Here is an 18,485-nt window from a genome sequence, read left to right as displayed (position 1 = left end):
CTGTGTGCGAGGGGGGGGGGGCTATATACACTTACAATTAAAAGTGAACTATTTTACAATATTAGCAGACATGCATTTCTATGTGCTGATCACTACAAAATCTACTTGTCTCATAGTTACTGAACTTGTGTTTTCTCTTAATATATTTATATATTTAACAACTCCTCTTTTTCCCATATTAGTTCTGCAAGAATAAGATGCTAGAGAGTAATCTTTTATGTGTAACTTATCTAACCCTTTGGTTATGTGACACTCAGAAGGAGCAGTATGTATGTCTTTCCCAAGCTCTGTAAGTTTTCCAAGCCGACAAGAAGCTCTTCTACTTTGTTACTGAGTCCTCTAATCTTTTGATGAAGTAAAGTAAACTTACTTTTCACTGCATTCTTAAGCATTTTTTGGAGCTCTTCTGTTATCTTGCCTTCTTTTGGAACAGGGTGCCTGAATCCTGATTCTAAAAAAGGTAACATTCTGTAACCAGTAACAATAGGGATCTTGCATTGTATGATGGTGACTCTCCATACATTTTCTGCTGGAAGATCAGCCATCCTTTCTTTTCCTCTTCTATTCAGGTGTAGGCTATATCTAGTATTTCCTCATCTCACAAATGCATCAACAGGTTCTGCACTCATATGAGATTTCATTTCAGTTAGCAGCAGCTCGCTAACACAGTGTTCTCACAGCTCACAACAGTGTTAACTCAGTGCTAGTCATAGTGCTACAGGACCTCCACAAAACTAGCATTTATGTGTGTAGTTGCTACTATTATTTCATCTAGATCTCCCTTAATGCAGTAATTTCTGCTCAAGAAGGTAGCAACACTAAGAAACTGTAGACAACTACAGGAAGGCCTGTAAATGATTGATGAATGGTACAAGGGCTGGTATTGACCGTGAACATAAATAAATGTAACATATTGTGCATAAATGAAAGAACAAGTCCACTGCTGTACAGGTACACCATTGGTGATAACACTGAAACAGAAACTAGTGTAAAATACTTAGGGTTAATCATCTGTAGTGATCTAAAGTGGGATGACCACATAAAACAAATTATAGGAAAATCAGATACCGGCTGAAATTCGTAGGATGAATCTTGAGGAAATGTAATTTATCCACAAAAGAAGGGTGTACAAAACACTTGTTCAACCAACTCTTGAGTAGTGCTCATCTGTCTGGTACCCAAACCAAGTTTTATTGACAGAAGGCGTAGACAGGATGCAACAAAGAGTGGCATGTTTCATCGCGGGCTCATTTTGTCAGCATGAGAGCATTACAGAAATACTCAGCAAACTCCAGTGGCAGATGCTGCAAGAGAGACATAGTGTATGATGGAGAGGTTTGCTATTGAAATTCTGTGAGAGTACATTCCCAGAAGAGTCAAGCTACATATTACTTTCTCTCACATACATATCACGAAATGACCACAACAAGAAAATAGAGCTAATAAGGAGATTTACTGACAATGTCCAGTTTCAGTTGCTACTTTGACTCAGTGCTACAGTCCTCTCCTGGTCGCAGTGACAGGTTTAGCTGTGTGTGTGTGTGTGTGTGTGTGTGTGTGTGTGTGTGTGCAGTGTTTTTAATCTTGTTTATTTGCTGTTCAGCCATTCAGTGCTTGAACTGTAGGGCGAGTCAATACTTTATTCTTTGCATGATTTGTTCTGAACTGCTTGGAAAATTGCTGTAACTAAGAGAACTGTACTTTGCAATTCATTAGTCATATTTCATAGATCTTAAAGAGAAGGGCCTCCAGGATGTGGGAAGAAGTCAAAGATGGACATGTTTTTAACCGTGCAATAAAGTGAAATGACTTAACATTACGAAACAACATTGTATTAAGGTGCTATGATTAATTACTAAATAGTCTAAACATTAATTTTAAGGGTTACTGTAAAGATAATATTTAATCAAATAAATTGAGCTACTCAACAAAGTTCTTTTATTCAGTCTTAAACTCCTCCATATTATGCATAGTATATATTATGCTCTGTGGTAACTTATGGAATATGTATGTACCTATGTATCAGAATTCCATCTGTACTAAAGTTAAGCTCTTGAAATCTTCATGAATATTCAAGGTATAATTCTCATAACGCACTTCTGTATTCTGAAAATACTATCTCTGATTGTTGAGTTTCCTTGCTTGTCCCGGAGGTGCTGACCTGTCACCTCATGTGTGTCACCAAATACCTTGATCTCATAATTCTTCCTCAGGTTTTTCTATTCCTCTGCTCTCCATCACTTCTTAGCTACCCTTTTTGTGATCATCTTTTTCTTCTAGGAGGTTGCCATGAAACTGCTGTCTTTGGCCATCTGTTGTCTTCCATTCTTTCAACATAACCCAATCACCCCAGATGTCTTTCTACTGTTCTATCTACATCTAGATACATTCTCTTCAAGCCACCACACAGTGTATGGCAGAGGGTACATTGTATCACTACTAGTCATTTCCCTTCCTGTTTCATTTGCATGTTGTTGTTGTGGTCTTCAGTCCCGGGACTGGTTTGATGCAGCTCTCCATGCTACTCTATCCTGTGCAAGCTGCTTCATCTCCCAGTACGTACTGCAGCCTACATACTTCTGAACCTGCTTAGTTTATTCATCTCTTTGTCTCCCTCTAAGATTTTTACCCTCCACGCTGCCCTCCAGTACTAAATTGGTGAGCCCTTGATGCCTCAGAACATGTCCTACCAACTGATCCCTTCTTCTAGTCAACTTGTGCCACAAACCCCTCTTCTCTACAATTCTATTCAATACCTCCTCATTAGTTATGTGATCTACCCATCTAATCTTTAGCATTCTTCTGTAGCACCACATTTCGAAGCTTCTATTTTCTTCTTATCAAAACTATTTATCATCCATGTTTCACTTTCATACATGGCTACACTCCATACAAATACTTTCAATAATGACTTCCTGACACGTAAATCTATATTCAACGTTAACAAATTCCTCTTCTTCAGAAACGCTTTCCTTGCCATTGCCAGTCTACATTTTATATCTTCTCTACTTCGACCATCATCAGTTATTTTGCTCCCCAAATAGCAAAACTCCTTTACTACTTTAAGTGTCTCATTTCCTAATCTAATTCCCTCAGCATCATTTGAGTTAATTCGACTACATTCCATTATCCTTGTTTTGCTTTTGTTGATGTTCATCTTATATCCTCCTTTCAAGACACGGTCCATTCCGTTCAACTGCTCTTCCAAGTCCTTTGCTGTCTCTGACAGAATTACAATGTTATCGGCGAACCTTAAAGTTTTTATTTCTTCTCCATGGATTTTAATAACTACTCCGATTTTTTCTTTTGTTTCCTTTACTGTTTGCTCAATATACAGATTGAATAACGTCTGGGAGAGGCTAAACCCCTGTCTCACTCCCTTCCCAACCACTGCTTCTCTTTCATGTCCGTCGACTCTTATAACTGCCATCTGGTTTCCGTATAAATTGTAAATAGCCTTTCGCTCCCTGTATTTTACCCCTGCCACCTTCAGAATTTGAAAGAGGCTATGCCAGTCAACATTGTCAAAAGCTTTCTCTAAGTCTACAAATGCTAGAAATGTAGGTTTCCCTTTTCTTAATCTAGCTTCTAAGATAACTCATAGGGTCAGTATTGCCTCATGTGTTCCAACATTTCTACGGAATCCAAACTGATCTTCCCCAAGGTCAGCTTCTACCTGTTTTTCCATTCGTCTGTAAAGAATTCGCGTTAGTATTTTGCAGCTGTGGCTTATTAAACTGATAGTTCGGTAATTTTCACATCTGTCAACACCTCCTTTCTTTGGGACTGGAATTATTATATTCTTCTTGAAGTCTGATGGTATTTCACCTGTCTCTAATGGAATTTTGTCTACTCCTGGGGCCTTGTTTCGACTTCAGTCTTTCAGTGCTCTGTCAAACTCTTCATGCAGTATCATATCTCCCATTTCATCTTCATCTACATCCTCTTCAATTTCTATGGAAGTACATTGCCCTTGTATAGACCCTCTATATACTCCTTCCACCTTTCTGCTTTCCCTTCTTTGCTTAGAATTGGGTTTCCATCTGAGCTCTTGATATTCATACAAGTAGTTCTCTTTTTCTCCAAAGGTATCTTTAATTTTCTTGTAGGCGGTATCTATCTTACCCCTAGTGAGATAAGCCTCTACACGCTTACGTTTGTCCTCTAGCCATCCCTGCTTAGCCATTTTGCACTTCCTGTCGATCTCATTTTTGAGACGTTTGTATTCCTTTTTGCCTGCTTCATTTACTGCATTTTTATATTTTCGCCTTTCATCAATTAAATTCAATATTCCTTCTTTTACCCAAGGATTTCTACTAGCCCTCATCTTTTTACCTAATTGATCCTCTGCTGCCTTCACTACTTCATCCCTCAAAGCTACCCATTCTTCTTCTACTGTATTTCTTTCCCCCATTCTTGTCAATTATTCCCTTATGCTCTCCCTGAAACTCTGTACAACCTCTGGTTCTTTCAGTTTATCCAGGTCCCATCTCCTTAAATTCCCACCTGTTTGCAGTATCTTCAGTTTTAATCTACAGTTCATAACCAATAGATTGTGGTCAGAGTCCACATCAGCCCCTGGAAATGTCTTACAATTTAAAACCTGGTTCTTAAATCTCTGTCTTACCATTATATAATCTATCTGAAACCTGTCAGTATCTCCAGGCTTCTTCCATGTATACAATCTTCTTTTGTGATTCTTGAACCAAGTGCTAGCTATGATTAAGTTATACTCTGTGCAAAATTCTGCCAGGCGGCTTCCTCTTTCACCTCTTCCCTCCCAATTTATATTCACCTACTACATATCCTTCTCTTCCTTTTCCTACTATCGAATTCCAGTCACCCATTACTATTAAATTTTCATCTCCTGTCACTATCTGAATAATTTCTTTTATCTCATCATCCATTTCTTCAATTTCTTCGTCATCTCCAGAGCTACGGTATTTGGCATATAAACTTGTACTACTGTAGTAGGCGTGGGTTTCGTGTCATCTTGGCCACAATAAGGCGTTCACTATGCTGTTTGTAGTAGCTTACTCGCACTCCTATTTTTTATTCATTATTAGATCTACTCCTGCATTACCCCTGTTTGATTTTGTATTTATATCCCTGTATTCACCTGACCAGAAGTCTTGTTCCTTCTGCCACCGAACTTCACTAATTCCCACTATATCTAACTTTAACCTATCCATTTCCCTTTTTAAATTTTCTAACCTACTGCCCAATTAAGGGATCTTACATTCCACTCTCCGATCCGTAGAACTCCAGTTTTCTTTTTCCTGATAGCGACGACCTCTTGAGTAGTCGCCGCCCGGAGATCCGAATGGGGGACTATTTTACCTCCGGAATATTTTACCCAAGAGGATGCCATCATCATTTATTCATACAGTAAAGCTGCATGCCCTCGGGAAAAATTACGGCTGTAGTTTCCCCTTGCTTTCAGCCATTCGCAGTACCAGCACAGCAAGGCCGTTTTGGTTATTGTTACAAGGCCAGATCAGTCAATCATCCAGACTGTTGCCCCTGCAACTACTGAAAAGGCTGCTGCCTCTCTTCAGGAACCACACGTTTGTCTGGCCTCTCAACAGATACCCCTACATTGTGGTTGCACCTACGGTATTGCTATCTGTATTGCTGAGGCACACAAGCCTCCCCACCAACAGCAAGGTCTATGGTTCTTGGGGGAGGGGGTGGGGGCATTTGCATATAGAACAAGGAGGAAAAAATGACTGTCTGTCTGCCACCATATGACCCCTAATTTCTTGTATTGCATGTTCATGGTCCCTACACGAAAGGTATGTTGGTTGCTGTAGGATCTACTACAGTCAGCTTCAAATGTCAATTTTTAATTTTTTCCAATATTATTGCTCTGGTAGAATGTTGCCCTCCCTCCAGGGATCCCCATTTATATTTCCGAAGCATCTCCATAATACTTCCCTGTTGATCGAACCTACAAGTAACAAGTCTAGCAGCTCACCTCTGAATTGCTTCAATGTCTTCCTTTAGTCCTACCTGCTGGGAATCTCAAATACTCTCGCAGTACTCAAGAATGGGTCACATTAGTGTTCTATATACGGTCTCGTTTACATGCGAACCACACTTTCTTAAAATTTTCCCAGTAAACTGAAGATGACCATTCACATTCCCCACTACAATCCTTACATGCTCATTCCATTTTATATTGTTTTTCATTTTATAGGTATTTAATTAAAATAACATTGTTGAGTGGCACACTACCAATGCTGTGGGATCTTTTCTCCTACTCATCTGCATTAACTTATATTTTTCTGCATGTAGAGCTAGCTGCCATTCATCTCATCAATTAGAAAGTTTGTCTCAGTCATCATGTATCCTCCTACAGTGGCTCAACGGTGACTCCTTCCCATACACCACAGCATCAGCAGCAAATAGCCACAGATTGCTGCTCACCATATCTGTCATATCATTTATGTATATACAGAATAATCCAGTCCTTTCACACTTCTGTAGGGTAAGCCCATGAACCTTTGTCTCTGATGAATACTTGCTGTCAAAAACAATGTACTGGATCCTATTACTTCAGAACTCTTCGAGCCATTCACATATCTAGAAATCTATTCCGTGTGCTCGTGCCTTTGTTAACAGTCTGCAAGGAGGCACCGTATCAAATACTTTTAGGAAATCTAGGTATATGAAATCGCCTATTGCCCTTTATCCACACTTTGCAAGAGATCATGTGAGAAACGGGCAAGCTGAGTTTCACACAGGCAATGCTTTCTGATACTGTGCTGATTTGTGAAAAGGAGCTTTTCAGTCTCTAGGAACTTTATTGTATTTGAACTGAGAATTTGTGAAAGAATTCAGCAGCAAAATGATGTTAAGGATTTTAGTCTGTAATTTTGCTTGTTAGTTCTTTTGTCCTTCTCATATGCAGGAATCACCTATGCTTTTTTTCCAATTGCTTGGGATTTTGTGCTGGGTGAGAGATCTGCAGTAAATGCAAGCTAAGTAAGGAACCAATGCCATAGAGTACACTTTATAAAACGAAATTGGAATTCCCTCCTGTGTGAACTTCTGAAATGTGGAATATAAAACCTCAGCTTTCCTTTTGTTGCCTTCTGTTGCCACACCAGATTTGTCAATGAGTAACTGAGTAGAAGCTTTCAGCTCAGTTAGCGATTTTATGCAGGACCAGAATTTTCTTGGGTTCTGAAGGCCGGCTGCTGTGGCCGAGCGGTTCTAGGCGCTTCAGTCTGGAACCGTGCGACTGCTACGGTCGCAGGTTCGAATCCTGCCTCGGGCATGGAACTGTGTGTTGTCCTTAGGTTAGTTAGGTTTAAGTAGTTCAAGTAATAGGGGACTGATGACCTCAGATGTTAAGTCCAATAGTGTTCAGAGCCATTTGGGTTCTGAACTAGATTCATTGTTAAGGTATGTGGTGGTAGTGGTTGTAAGCTTCGCGCATCGATCTTTTTACAGATGCAAGAATCCCTACTAATTTTTGCCTCGTGTCATTTACATGTTCTCTTTTGAACTGAGAGTGCAGCAGTCTGTTTCCTCAGCGTTTTCATCTATTCTGTCCCTTTTTTGCTTTAGAATAGAATACAGCCACATAGACAACTTATTGTGGATAATGGCACACACTTTTTCGTGTGGCATTCAGTTATGTTGAACAAGTGGTGTCCATCACTCAACAGTCCTTTATATTAATGTCAGTGTTTCATGTTCTCTCGTATATCAAATTTCTTGAGCAGTTAGAACATGCCTTGCTTGTTCTTGTGAGCACAGATAGAAGGAATTGGTGTAAGATAAATGACTTGTGGAGTGGAATTAAAGACTGTTATTTATTTAGTGTGATATTACATATCTTTAGACCCTTAAAAAGAGAGAGAAGGAGAGAGATGTGTGCATACCTACAGTCCTCTTCTTTTTCTCCTTTTGCAGTTGTTCTGTATCAATCTGATGTGAAATGTGCAGGTCTTCGGTGGCCAGTGGATCTCGCGAGTTCCAGTCTGCAATACCTCATAGTCAGGCTGTAGAGAATGAACCATTTGCTCTGTTCAATCCAGTAACTACATTAAATTTCCTTGTAAAGGAACTACGAGGGATTGTTAGAAAGAACTGTAAGTAAATAGAACTATAAATGATAATTTGTTAATGTAGCAAGTATTATGATACTTAAATTTTTGGCTGTGTTAGATTCATATGTGTTGAACTATACAATTATTGGAATTTTTATTACAGTGTTGATGGTAAGTGGTTATCTAAAATGTATTGTTACTGTAGCACAAAAAATGAACCTTAAACTTGTCAATTTGATATCTTGTCCAGTTGGTCACTAGTTTTGCTGTTGATTTTCAAAAACAAATATTTGATTCACTATACATGCTCATCATTCATTGCCATTTTCATTTACAGTAATTGCCGTTTCTTGAATTTTTCATTGGATGGCAAGAGCAGGAGGATTTTGTAGTAATAGCTTGAAGCTTTCTTGGAATTCTTATGTCACATGTCTTGTTTCTGTACATGTCCGTCATGGAATGATGTTGACTTGATAGGTATTCTTTATTTCTTCCACATTTCTAATTTACTTTTCCAATATCTGTGGTTTATTGAATAAGCTCTTACCTATCTTTAGAATTTGTATGTATAAGTAGTAACACACAATTAAGAAATGATAGCTAAGGTACAAGTAGTCCCAAACCAGTGGGATACGTAATGCCAATAAAGACAGCCATCAGGAGTCATCAATACAAGAAAGTAAACATTAGAATTTGAATTATTGGGCTTGTCATTTCTCTTCAGAACTTCCGCAGAATGTGTACTGACAAAATGGAAAGTTTTGTATCATGAAGCACAAGTCCAATATTTATCATACTTAGTAGAGATTTTCATCACATAATGGATATTGAATGATTAAACTTTTATGATATTTGTAACCGAGTTCCATTATTGACATCAATATGAGGTGTGACACCTGCAAGCATGAACACATTCTTGTGTTCATTGTGGAATGGAAGCAGGCATGTTGCAAATGTTGCCTTGAGTAATTTCTTGCCTTGCCTTAAACATGTGCTTTGTCAGTTCTATAGGATTGCTAGCTATAGTCTAGAATGAAAATATACGTTTCCCAATACTTCCCAGACATGCTTTATGGATGACAAATCGGGTGACCACAATGTTCAGTCAAAGGTCGGTACGTTTCTTAAGGCATTTTTGTTGTAAAGTGCAGTTTGGGGTCTTGAATTATCCTGCAGCAATACACCATTTGGTACCCTAATCATGAAGGGTGTGAGCAAAGGGCTTACTATTCCTGTCACATAATGGTGAGCATTTAGCTGCCTCCCCCCCCCCCACCCCCTTTGAACAATTATCAAATCAACCCTTTTGTCATGTCCAATAACTCCTCACTCAATGATTCTAGCCATTGTAAGGGTCTCAAGAATTGCATGTTCCTATGACTTTTCACCAGGTCATCAAATCTACCACCAGACCTTGTGCACCCGATGCAGTGCAGTGCTTAAAGTATCAAAGATATTGTCACACCCCAGTTAGGTAAAATAGAAGGCAACATGCAGCAAATGCAGGAAATACAGATGTGATGTAGCGTTGTTGCGTTCAGTGCCACACTTCTATACGAACTGTACATGCAAATCATCCTGACTGGAACAGGAATTGCCATATGTTTTAGAATAAAATAAAAACCAAGAAACTAAAGTGACAGAGAGAATTCTGTATACTAAGACACAAAAGAATATAACTCTGATCTTCCATTGCTGCTGCTCTGAGAAAAGCTGTAATAAAAGATGGCACTGGGTGTACAACCAGAGGCAATAGATATTGTCACAAGTTCATGTACATGTAAATATATGTATAACAATGTCCATGCTGTTGAGCCTCCAGCTGCTTCCAATCAAATTCCAACCGAGGTCATGATCAAACAGCAGAGACAACTAACTCCTAACCAGAAAGGTGGATTTAGAAAGCTGTTCACCTGCATCCAAGTAGTCTCCATCACAACAACAAAAGGCAGAATTCATGCCCTGAAATAGTCAAAGTCCAAAGAAACTTAGTGTGAAACCATCATGAAGATTGAGATTAATATTAACACATGAAGATTACTCTGTGTCGTTCAGGGTTGCTGACCACTACATAGTCACTTGAGGATAGCAGTAAGGCCTCCTAGCTGTCAGAATGTCAAGTATGAGTGACCTCAGGGACTGGATAAGACTGAGTCCCTGGTGATGGCAGAGCCAGAGAATGATTCCAAATGATAATTAGCTTTTATTGGCAACTAAATCTACACAGCAAAGTGATGCAGTGACCAGTCAGGAACCTCTGAGGTGTCCAAATGTGTCATTGGTAGCACTGCCAGCAGCTGGCTGGGTTGGCCATGCTGAGTAGGTGGGATCAGCACAGACTACCATTGGGAGCAGCCAACAGTGAGTGCTGACAGCAGGGGCCATGAGGTGGCAAGCCATGCTCAGCGTGGCCTACGATAAACCAAGGAACTCCAGGGATGATGGAATTGTTGCACTGTGATCAGATCCACTGGAGTGGATCAAGTTCAGTACTCAAGAGAATCATGCTAGCTAGTGCTGGCAGACCCACGACTGCTTCTACTAGCCAATGTGGATGGAGGAGGTAACTGCCTGGTGCTTAGATTGTGTTAGAGATGAACTGGAACAAAATTCAGGGTTTGAGCTGAAACACAGCACAGCACGTGTGGAAGCCACATCGGAAGCACAGTCTGACATCAGGACAGGACAGATCTAATGTCAGGTAACAAGTGATGAGTGCAAATGCTCCGTGGCTGGTTTGGAGGCCCAGATATACTTGCGTGGGTGGTGTTGTGGCAAAAAACCATACTTCTGGTCTCATACACCTGAGGAAGTGCTGCCCCAGGCATTGTGTATGGAGTAAGCTGTCCTTCAGTAAGGCATTTTGTGGAGTGAAGGACACCGAGGTAACTCTGTTGCAGTGCCTGCCACTGTAATTTCAGAATGGGCCACCCACTTGTCCACCTGTTGTGGTCTGCTCAAGCTGATGCCAGTGACAATTCCTCCCAATTGCCATGAATTCAGTACTTTGAATTCCAATCTGCTGCTGTGATCTTACTATATTTACATCTAATGTAGGTTAATTCTTACAAAGAAGAAAACAGCAACCAGCCACTATTAATACTGCTATTTATTTAAGTAAATAGCGCCGTTACCGGTTTCGAACTGGCAAGTTCATCATCAGACGGCTGTTCACATGATTTTTCAAGATTTATCTTTTCAAGATGTATCTTGAAAAATCATCTGATGGTGAACTTGCCAGTTTGAAACCGGTAACGGCGCTATTTACCTAAATAAATAGCAGTATTAATAGTGGCTGGTTGCTGTTTTCTTCTTTGTAGTAATTAACCTACATTAATTTTACACAGCCACGGTCTCACCATGTCAGTTTTAGACAAAATAGTATATTTACATCATTCGGTTGTATTTACTTTTTTAGATTTCTAGTTTCATACACCTATTATGTACAATTTGTCTCCTATTCTAATTCAGCCACCATCCACAGCCTAGTGTCTTTTGGTGCATCACACTTACGTCACACCTGATGGCTGACCCATCGTGCTGGCAAGTAGTGTATTGGGGCATCAGGAGGATGGTTAGTTCCTGCTAATAATTGACGTAGGCAGTACAAATGACGAGAATAATTTTTCTGTGCTGACATGGCTATATGTGCTGCTTTTAGCTTTGTTGAGAGAATTTCTTATGGTGCAGTCAAGAATATCATTCAAGTAATAGGTTAGGTCCTTTGCTGTTAAGACTCCACAAGGACTGACGAGCAGATACAGTGGATGATATGTTGGGTTCAGGGCTGTAGTCCCTGTTATTGCCACAGGAAGCCAAATAGTTGCTAGTGAAATGTTGTGTAGGATGTTCAGTAGTAAACCATTGCCTTGTAGCTCTGTCCACTCTGCCTCCCTTGTACGCTCTTGCTCCTAGCAAGCACTAACAGCCATTATCTTGTCATACACTTAATATACCCGTTGCAGTCCTGCTTTCTGCAAATATAATTGGTTTGCAAGGATGTCCCATGACACCCTTCTGCATCTGTTCCCCCTAGAAACAGCTCCATTTTGCATGTGCTCATGACCGTTTGAACCACCAGTGCTACATTCTACAAAGGCATGACAACCAACGAGCTGTCCTACCGCATGAAAGGCCATCAACAAACTGTGGCCAAGAAACAGCTGGACCGCTCAGTTGCTGAGTACTCTGCCCGACACAGCATTCTTAACTTTAATTTCTGCTTCACAGCCTGTGCCATCTGGAGCCTTCCTACCAATGCCAGCTTTTCTGAATTGCACAGATGGAAATGTGCTCTGCAATATATCCTACATTCCTGTAACCGTCCTGGCCTTCACTTTCATTAGTCATTGTCTGTCATCCACTTATTCCCTTCTCTGTTCCCTCTCCACAGCCTACTAGTCCACCACCACATTCACGCCCACAGCCATTGACCTGTCATTGCACTCTTCATCCTAGCTAACAGTAAATAAATAAGTAAATGTCATGTGGCTCCACAATCTTGCATGCCTTTCAATTGGATGCCACTTGGGTGACTTGCATGTCCTGAAAGCCAACGGCACCTGGTTTTCCCGGATGGTCATCCATCCAAGTAGTAACCAGGCTCAATGTTGCTTAACTTCGGTAATTTGGTGGGAACCAGAGTTACCAATGTGGCAAGGCCATTGGTACTAGCTGACATTGCCCTCTGGGAAGTGGTGATGATCATGCACTCTAATGACTATGTTTCCATTTGGCTCCACATGCCAGATACACCAGCACCTGCCACTGAGCCCATATAAACTGATTAAAAAAGGGCCAGCTGGACACTTCACAGCAATATGGCTCTATTTCACCATCAGTCCAGCAGCCAGGACACAGTGCAAGTAGTCACTACCATCATAGTGAGAGTAGAAGAGTGAGTGTGCTGATTCCCCTACTTCATTGGTGCCTCCACGAGATGTCTCTTGCTCCACATGTGATCCATAGAAGTACACATTTCTACGCCAAATGCAGCACACTGACTCATTCATTCATGAAATTTATGCAATGATGTGAAAAAATGTTGATTTAATTAATTTACGTCAGTGGACATCAGTTGTCAGATAGTTTAGTTAGTTTCAGCTCTGTTATAGCAGGAACAAACATGATGTATGGAACATAGTACTTTATGGAGCAACACATTGTGCACAGCACTGAACACATTGACTGGACTAATACAGCATAAAGAATAGGCTGTGTACTCCTTTGTGATCACTTAAATAATGCTGTTTCTTTGGTGGCTCACCAGAGTGTGCCAGGGGGTTGACACAGATGGCCTCTAGAAGCGAGCCTGTGAACTGTACGGATGCATGCTGTATGAAATCATGCACGTCATGAGTGAAGGAACATCACTCCGTCCTTCCAAGGGGTGGAAAAACCACATACATACATGCATTCATGAAGATAACTAGGCAGAGAAAAATGTGTGGTACAGAAAGAAAGCACTGGTACCTTGGGGGGGAAAACTGCTCTCACAAGGCACTCAGATTACGAGTCACGGAAAACACCAATGACAGAACTGACGTCCATTTCATCACCTGATGATGGCAGCTGCTGCAGCATGTGCCGGGCAGGCACTGGCAAGTAGGGGCGGAAGACCTATATCTCTAGTGTCGATCATGTGTAGAATTTTGGAACACATATTATGTTTGAATATAATAACTTTTCTGGAGACTAGAAATGTACTCTGTAGGAATCAGCATGGGTTTCGAAAAAGACGATTGTGTGAAATCCAGCTCGCGCTATTCGTCCACGAGACTCAGAGGGCCATAGACACGGGTTCCCAGGTAGATGCCATGTTTCTTGACTTCCACAAGGCATTTGATAACAGTTACCCACAGTCGCTTAATGAACCAAGTAAGAGCATATGGACTATCAGACCAATTATGTGATTGGATTGAAGAGTTCCTAGATAACAGAACGCAGCATGCCATTCTCAGTGGAGAGAAGTCTTCCGAAGTAAGAGTGATTTCAGGTGTGCCGCAGGGGAGTGTCGTAGGACCGTTGCTATTCACAATATATGTAAATGACCTTGCGGATAACATCGGAAGTTCACTGAGGCTTTTTGCAGATGATGCTGTGGTATATCAAAAGGTTGTAACAATGCAAAATTGTACTGAAATGGAGGAGTATCTGCAACGAATTGACGAATGGTGCAGGGAATGGCAATTGAATCTCAATGTAGACAGGTGTAATGTGCTGCGAATTCATAGAAAGAAAGATTCTTAATCATTTAGCTACAATATAGCAGGTCAGCAACTGGAAGCAGTTAATTCCATAAATTATCTGGGAGTAGGCATTAGGAGTGATTTAAAATGGAATGACCATATAAAATTAATCATCGGTTAAGTAGATGCCAGACTGAGATTCATTGGAAGAATCCTAAGGAAATGCAATCCGAGAACAAATGAAGTAGGTTACAGTACGCTTGTTCGCCCACTGCTTGAATACTGCTCACCAGTGTTGGATCTGTACCAGATAGGGTTGATAGAAGAGATAAAGGAGATTCAATGGAGAGCAGTGCGCTTCGTTACAGGATCATTTAGTAATTACGAAAGTGTTACGGAGATGATAGATAAACTCCAGTGGAAGACCCTGCAAGAGAGACGCTCAGTAGCTCGGTATGGGCTTTTGTTGAAGTTTCGAGAACATACTTTCACTGAGGAGTCAAGCAGTATATTGCTCCCTCCTACGTATATCTCGCGAGGAGACCATGAGTATAAAATGAGAGAGATTAGAGCCCATACAGAGGCATTCCGACAGTCTTTCTTTTGACAAACAATACGAGACTGGAATAGAAGGGAGAACTGATAGACGTACTCAAGGTACCCTCCGCCACACACTGTCAGGTGGCTTGCAGAATATGGATGTAGATATAGACGAAGTAGTGATGAGGGTGTGGGTTAACGTGCCGTCCCCCCACTCGTGAGAGACCATAGGGCAGAACTGCGGATGGCATCTCAATAGCTCGTTGAAGTCAGCAGTCAGTGCTGGAGGCATCAGCAGGGGAGTCGGAGAAGATTGGCCTCACAGCACCCAGCATTAGAGACAGCGGTAGCAACTGCAGCATTAGGTGCAGTGGGGGCTGCACTGGCAGCAGCAGTCGAGGAGTGGAAACAGAGGCGGGAACCCCGGTCAGCGATCTGCCAGGCAGTGACCCCCTCTGCCGCATGAACCGGAACATCTGTGACGCAGGAACAGTCATCAGTAGTGATGGGGCAGAGCGAGGTTGTGGCCCCTCGAGAACAGGCCCTGCAGTGCTCAGCCACAGCTTGTCAAGGTGATGGGACGTTCGCCCATCAGGATTGCAGATGGCGCACAGGCTCCAGCCCCAGTGAAACTCGGTGACAGCAGGAACTCAGTTCGGCTGCCTGTCAAAACTATGATCCCAAACAGCCTCACCCGACAAGAACCATTGTGGCGCCAGCAGATATGGTGTTGGATGCAGCAGGTAAAGGAGTGTCTGTGGTTGGCATACATGTAGCAGCTCTTCCCGGCTCTTGTCTGCCACCCTAGTGAAACGACACAAACTCAAAAAACGGTATAAAGCAGCTTCAGGAGACCTGCCACATACATATTTCTGCATCTGAGTTTTAAAAGACCGAACCATGCTTTCGGCCTCACTATTAGAGTGAGGATGAAAGAGGGGAGCTGTGATATGGCGAACACCACTAGCCTGACAAAAGGATGCAAATACTCAAGAAACAAACTAGGGGCTGTTATTGGTAACCATGTCATATAGAAGTCCTTCAATTGCAAAAAATCTTAGAAAGGGCTGAAACAGTGGCTGTTGTGGATGTGGACTGGCAGTGCACCACGTAAGGAATTTTGGAATAGGTGTCCTTTATAATGAGCCAATACTGATTTAGGAAGGGCCGAGCAAAGTCGACAACGTGCCATTGGCCGGGGGTATACAGACAACCGCAGGCCACCTGTTGCTGAACACAGAGTGGAAGCAGCGATAAGGCATGTATTGTCCCCATCTGTTTCCGACCAACACACATGCCAATGACCAACATGCAGAAGCTGCATTCATTACAGCATAAGGAAGTGGGAATCACAACCAGAGGACCTGACTAGGTATGGGATCCACAGCAACAGCCAATTATGTTGTGGCACTAGTGATGGCAAAACCATTGACCATGTTATGGTTCTCAGTATCTAAATAAAAACAAAGCAACTCATCCTGATGGAGCGCCAGGTCTGGCCTGATAGGAAGGCGAGATAAGGCATCAGCAGTGCCTTATCACACCGTCGACCAGTAATGGATCTGATAATGATAACGGGAGGGGAAGAGAGCCCACTGCTGCAAACAGTGTGCCGACTTGTCAGGCATGGTAGCCAAAGGATGAGAAAGAGCCACCAATGGCTTGTGATTAAATGGAACTTAGAACCATAAAAGAAGACGTGAAATTTCTTGAGTGCAAACATGGTTACAAAAGCCTTTTTTCCGATCGGAGAATACCGCTGCTGAGTGGAAATTAAAGTCTTAGAAGCATGAGCAATGGGTTGTTCAGACCCATCCGCATATTTTTGCGCCAACACTGCACCAAGACCACGTTCAGAGGCATCTGTGGCCAACACGAGATGCTGACCTGTCTGAAAAATGGCCAGACACAGGGCAAGATTGTACTTGAGACCCACAGACTGCAAAACAGAAAACAATGATCAGAGATTGCTAAGGTGGTCTTTGATGGAAGAATCCAAAACAATGTATCGTCGAGGTAATTGATGCAGCTGATTACAGAGCCTACCACCTGTTCTTTTCTTTTTTTTTTAAAAAAAAAAAAAAGTTTGAAAAATTGCTGGCGTACTAGCGACGCCAGAAGACAACTGTTGATAATGGTAAAGGCCGAAAGGTGCATTGACATCAAGAAGGTGCCTAGTGGCCTCATCCAAGGGGAGCTGGAGATATGCTTCCAATAAATCAGTCATATAAAAGTAGTGGCCACATGACAATTTTGCGAGCAACTCGTTGGGTGGGGCAAAGAGTATGTATCTATCATTAGACTGTTCATTAATCCTGACACTGAAGTCACCAAAGAGATGAAGCTTCTTAATGATGACCTATAGTGTAGCCTATTCACTGGAAGAAGTAGTCCAAATGACATCGATCAACGTCAGATGGTCTAATTCAGCCTTGACGAAGTCACGCAATGCGAAAGGCACCTGTCGCACCCGTAAGAAACAAGGGCAGGTGGACACACTCATAGTAATGTGAGTCTGAAAACCAGTAGCACAACCTAGCCCAGGGGAAAAATAGATGAAAACTGAGAGCGGAAGGACTCCAGTTGCTGATACTTGATCTGATACTAAATTTACCTCATCAGCTACAGAGAAAAAAAAAGGCATTAATCACATCTAACCTGAACAGGTCTGTGGTATAGGAATGATCCACAACAAGGAAAGTGAGGGGGCAAACAACAGTTTTGTAAGAGACAGGAACGGAGAACTGACCTAGGATCAGAATTTGCTGTTTATTGTAGATAAACTACTTCTGTGAAATGTGTGGGGGGGGGGGGGGGGGGTAGCCCAAGTTCATGTACATTTGTGTGTTTAGTAAAGTCACTGCAGCTCTTGTGTCCACTTGCATTTTTATTAAACACATGCAAGTCAATAATCAGTTTGTTCAGGGAAACAGTCATTGCACAGTCCATCGGTACTACTGTGTCCACCACGTTTGAAGAGGAGTTACGTTTGCTAGGGGGGCCACATGGCCACTGCTGTGATGCGGCCTGTTGCTGCTGTGGCTGTAATTGACACTGCCCCATACGATGCTGAGCTGAAGGTTGTACTGCTGCAACAGTTTCCCCGTCATCCCGAACACTTGTGGTGTGTCTAACAGGGGTTGACTGAGCAACCTCCGATCCCTCCTCCCAGGCAATAATCTGATTGCCTGTGCCCCGTGACACTTCAAAGGACTGTGCTATATTGAGCACATCCATAAGTGCCAGATTCTCACATTGAAGTGCTTTTTCACGGACTTCCCTATTGGGGCATGACAAATAATATCATCATGTACTGTGTGATCAGTGTAGGATTCATGATAAGTACCAGTTACAAATTTTCAATGACGGCTCAACCCCTGTAATTCTCCAGCCCAGGCTTTATAAGATTGGTTTGGGTGTTCCTGACAATAGTAAAATTTTACACGTGTTCTGTCACAGTAATAGGCTGAGAGAAGCTTGCACATTTCATCAAGTGATAAGCTGGCCCGTTCTTGCAAAGGCACAAGTTGGAACAACAACTGATACATGTGCAGCGAAAACCAAGAAAGGGAAAAAGCCCTACACAGTTGCGCATAGCCCATGCAAAAAATGAGGAAATTTTGATGGAACCATGTCTCTTTGGAGTCCCAATCTTCAGCCAATTCACCTTATGCTGGAAAGGGCGATGGTTACATTG

At 41.9% G+C, this 18,485-nt stretch overlaps 1 protein-coding gene and 1 pseudogene across 2 annotated transcripts in view; one reads left to right on the top strand and one right to left on the bottom strand.

The window, feature by feature from the left end:
- Window positions 1-18,485, top strand: part of LOC124622494 — a 151,994-nt gene that overhangs the window by 20,232 nt on the left and 113,277 nt on the right. For both annotated transcript variants that reach the window (XR_006980636.1, XM_047148207.1), the window contains exon 3: window positions 7,957-8,102. Coding sequence is in view for 1 of the 2 variants with exons in the window: in XM_047148207.1 (XP_047004163.1) it covers window positions 7,957-8,102 (146 nt within the window). In the remaining variant the exon portion in view is untranslated. The remainder of the gene's footprint in view (window positions 1-7,956; window positions 8,103-18,485) is intronic.
- Window positions 12,611-12,729, bottom strand: LOC124623456 (annotated as a pseudogene).

The sequence above is a fragment of the Schistocerca americana genome, chromosome 7, assembly GCF_021461395.2.
Source record: "Schistocerca americana isolate TAMUIC-IGC-003095 chromosome 7, iqSchAmer2.1, whole genome shotgun sequence".
Classification (NCBI taxonomy): domain Eukaryota; kingdom Metazoa; phylum Arthropoda; class Insecta; order Orthoptera; family Acrididae; genus Schistocerca; species Schistocerca americana.
This window is presented reverse-complemented; position numbering and strand designations above follow the sequence as displayed.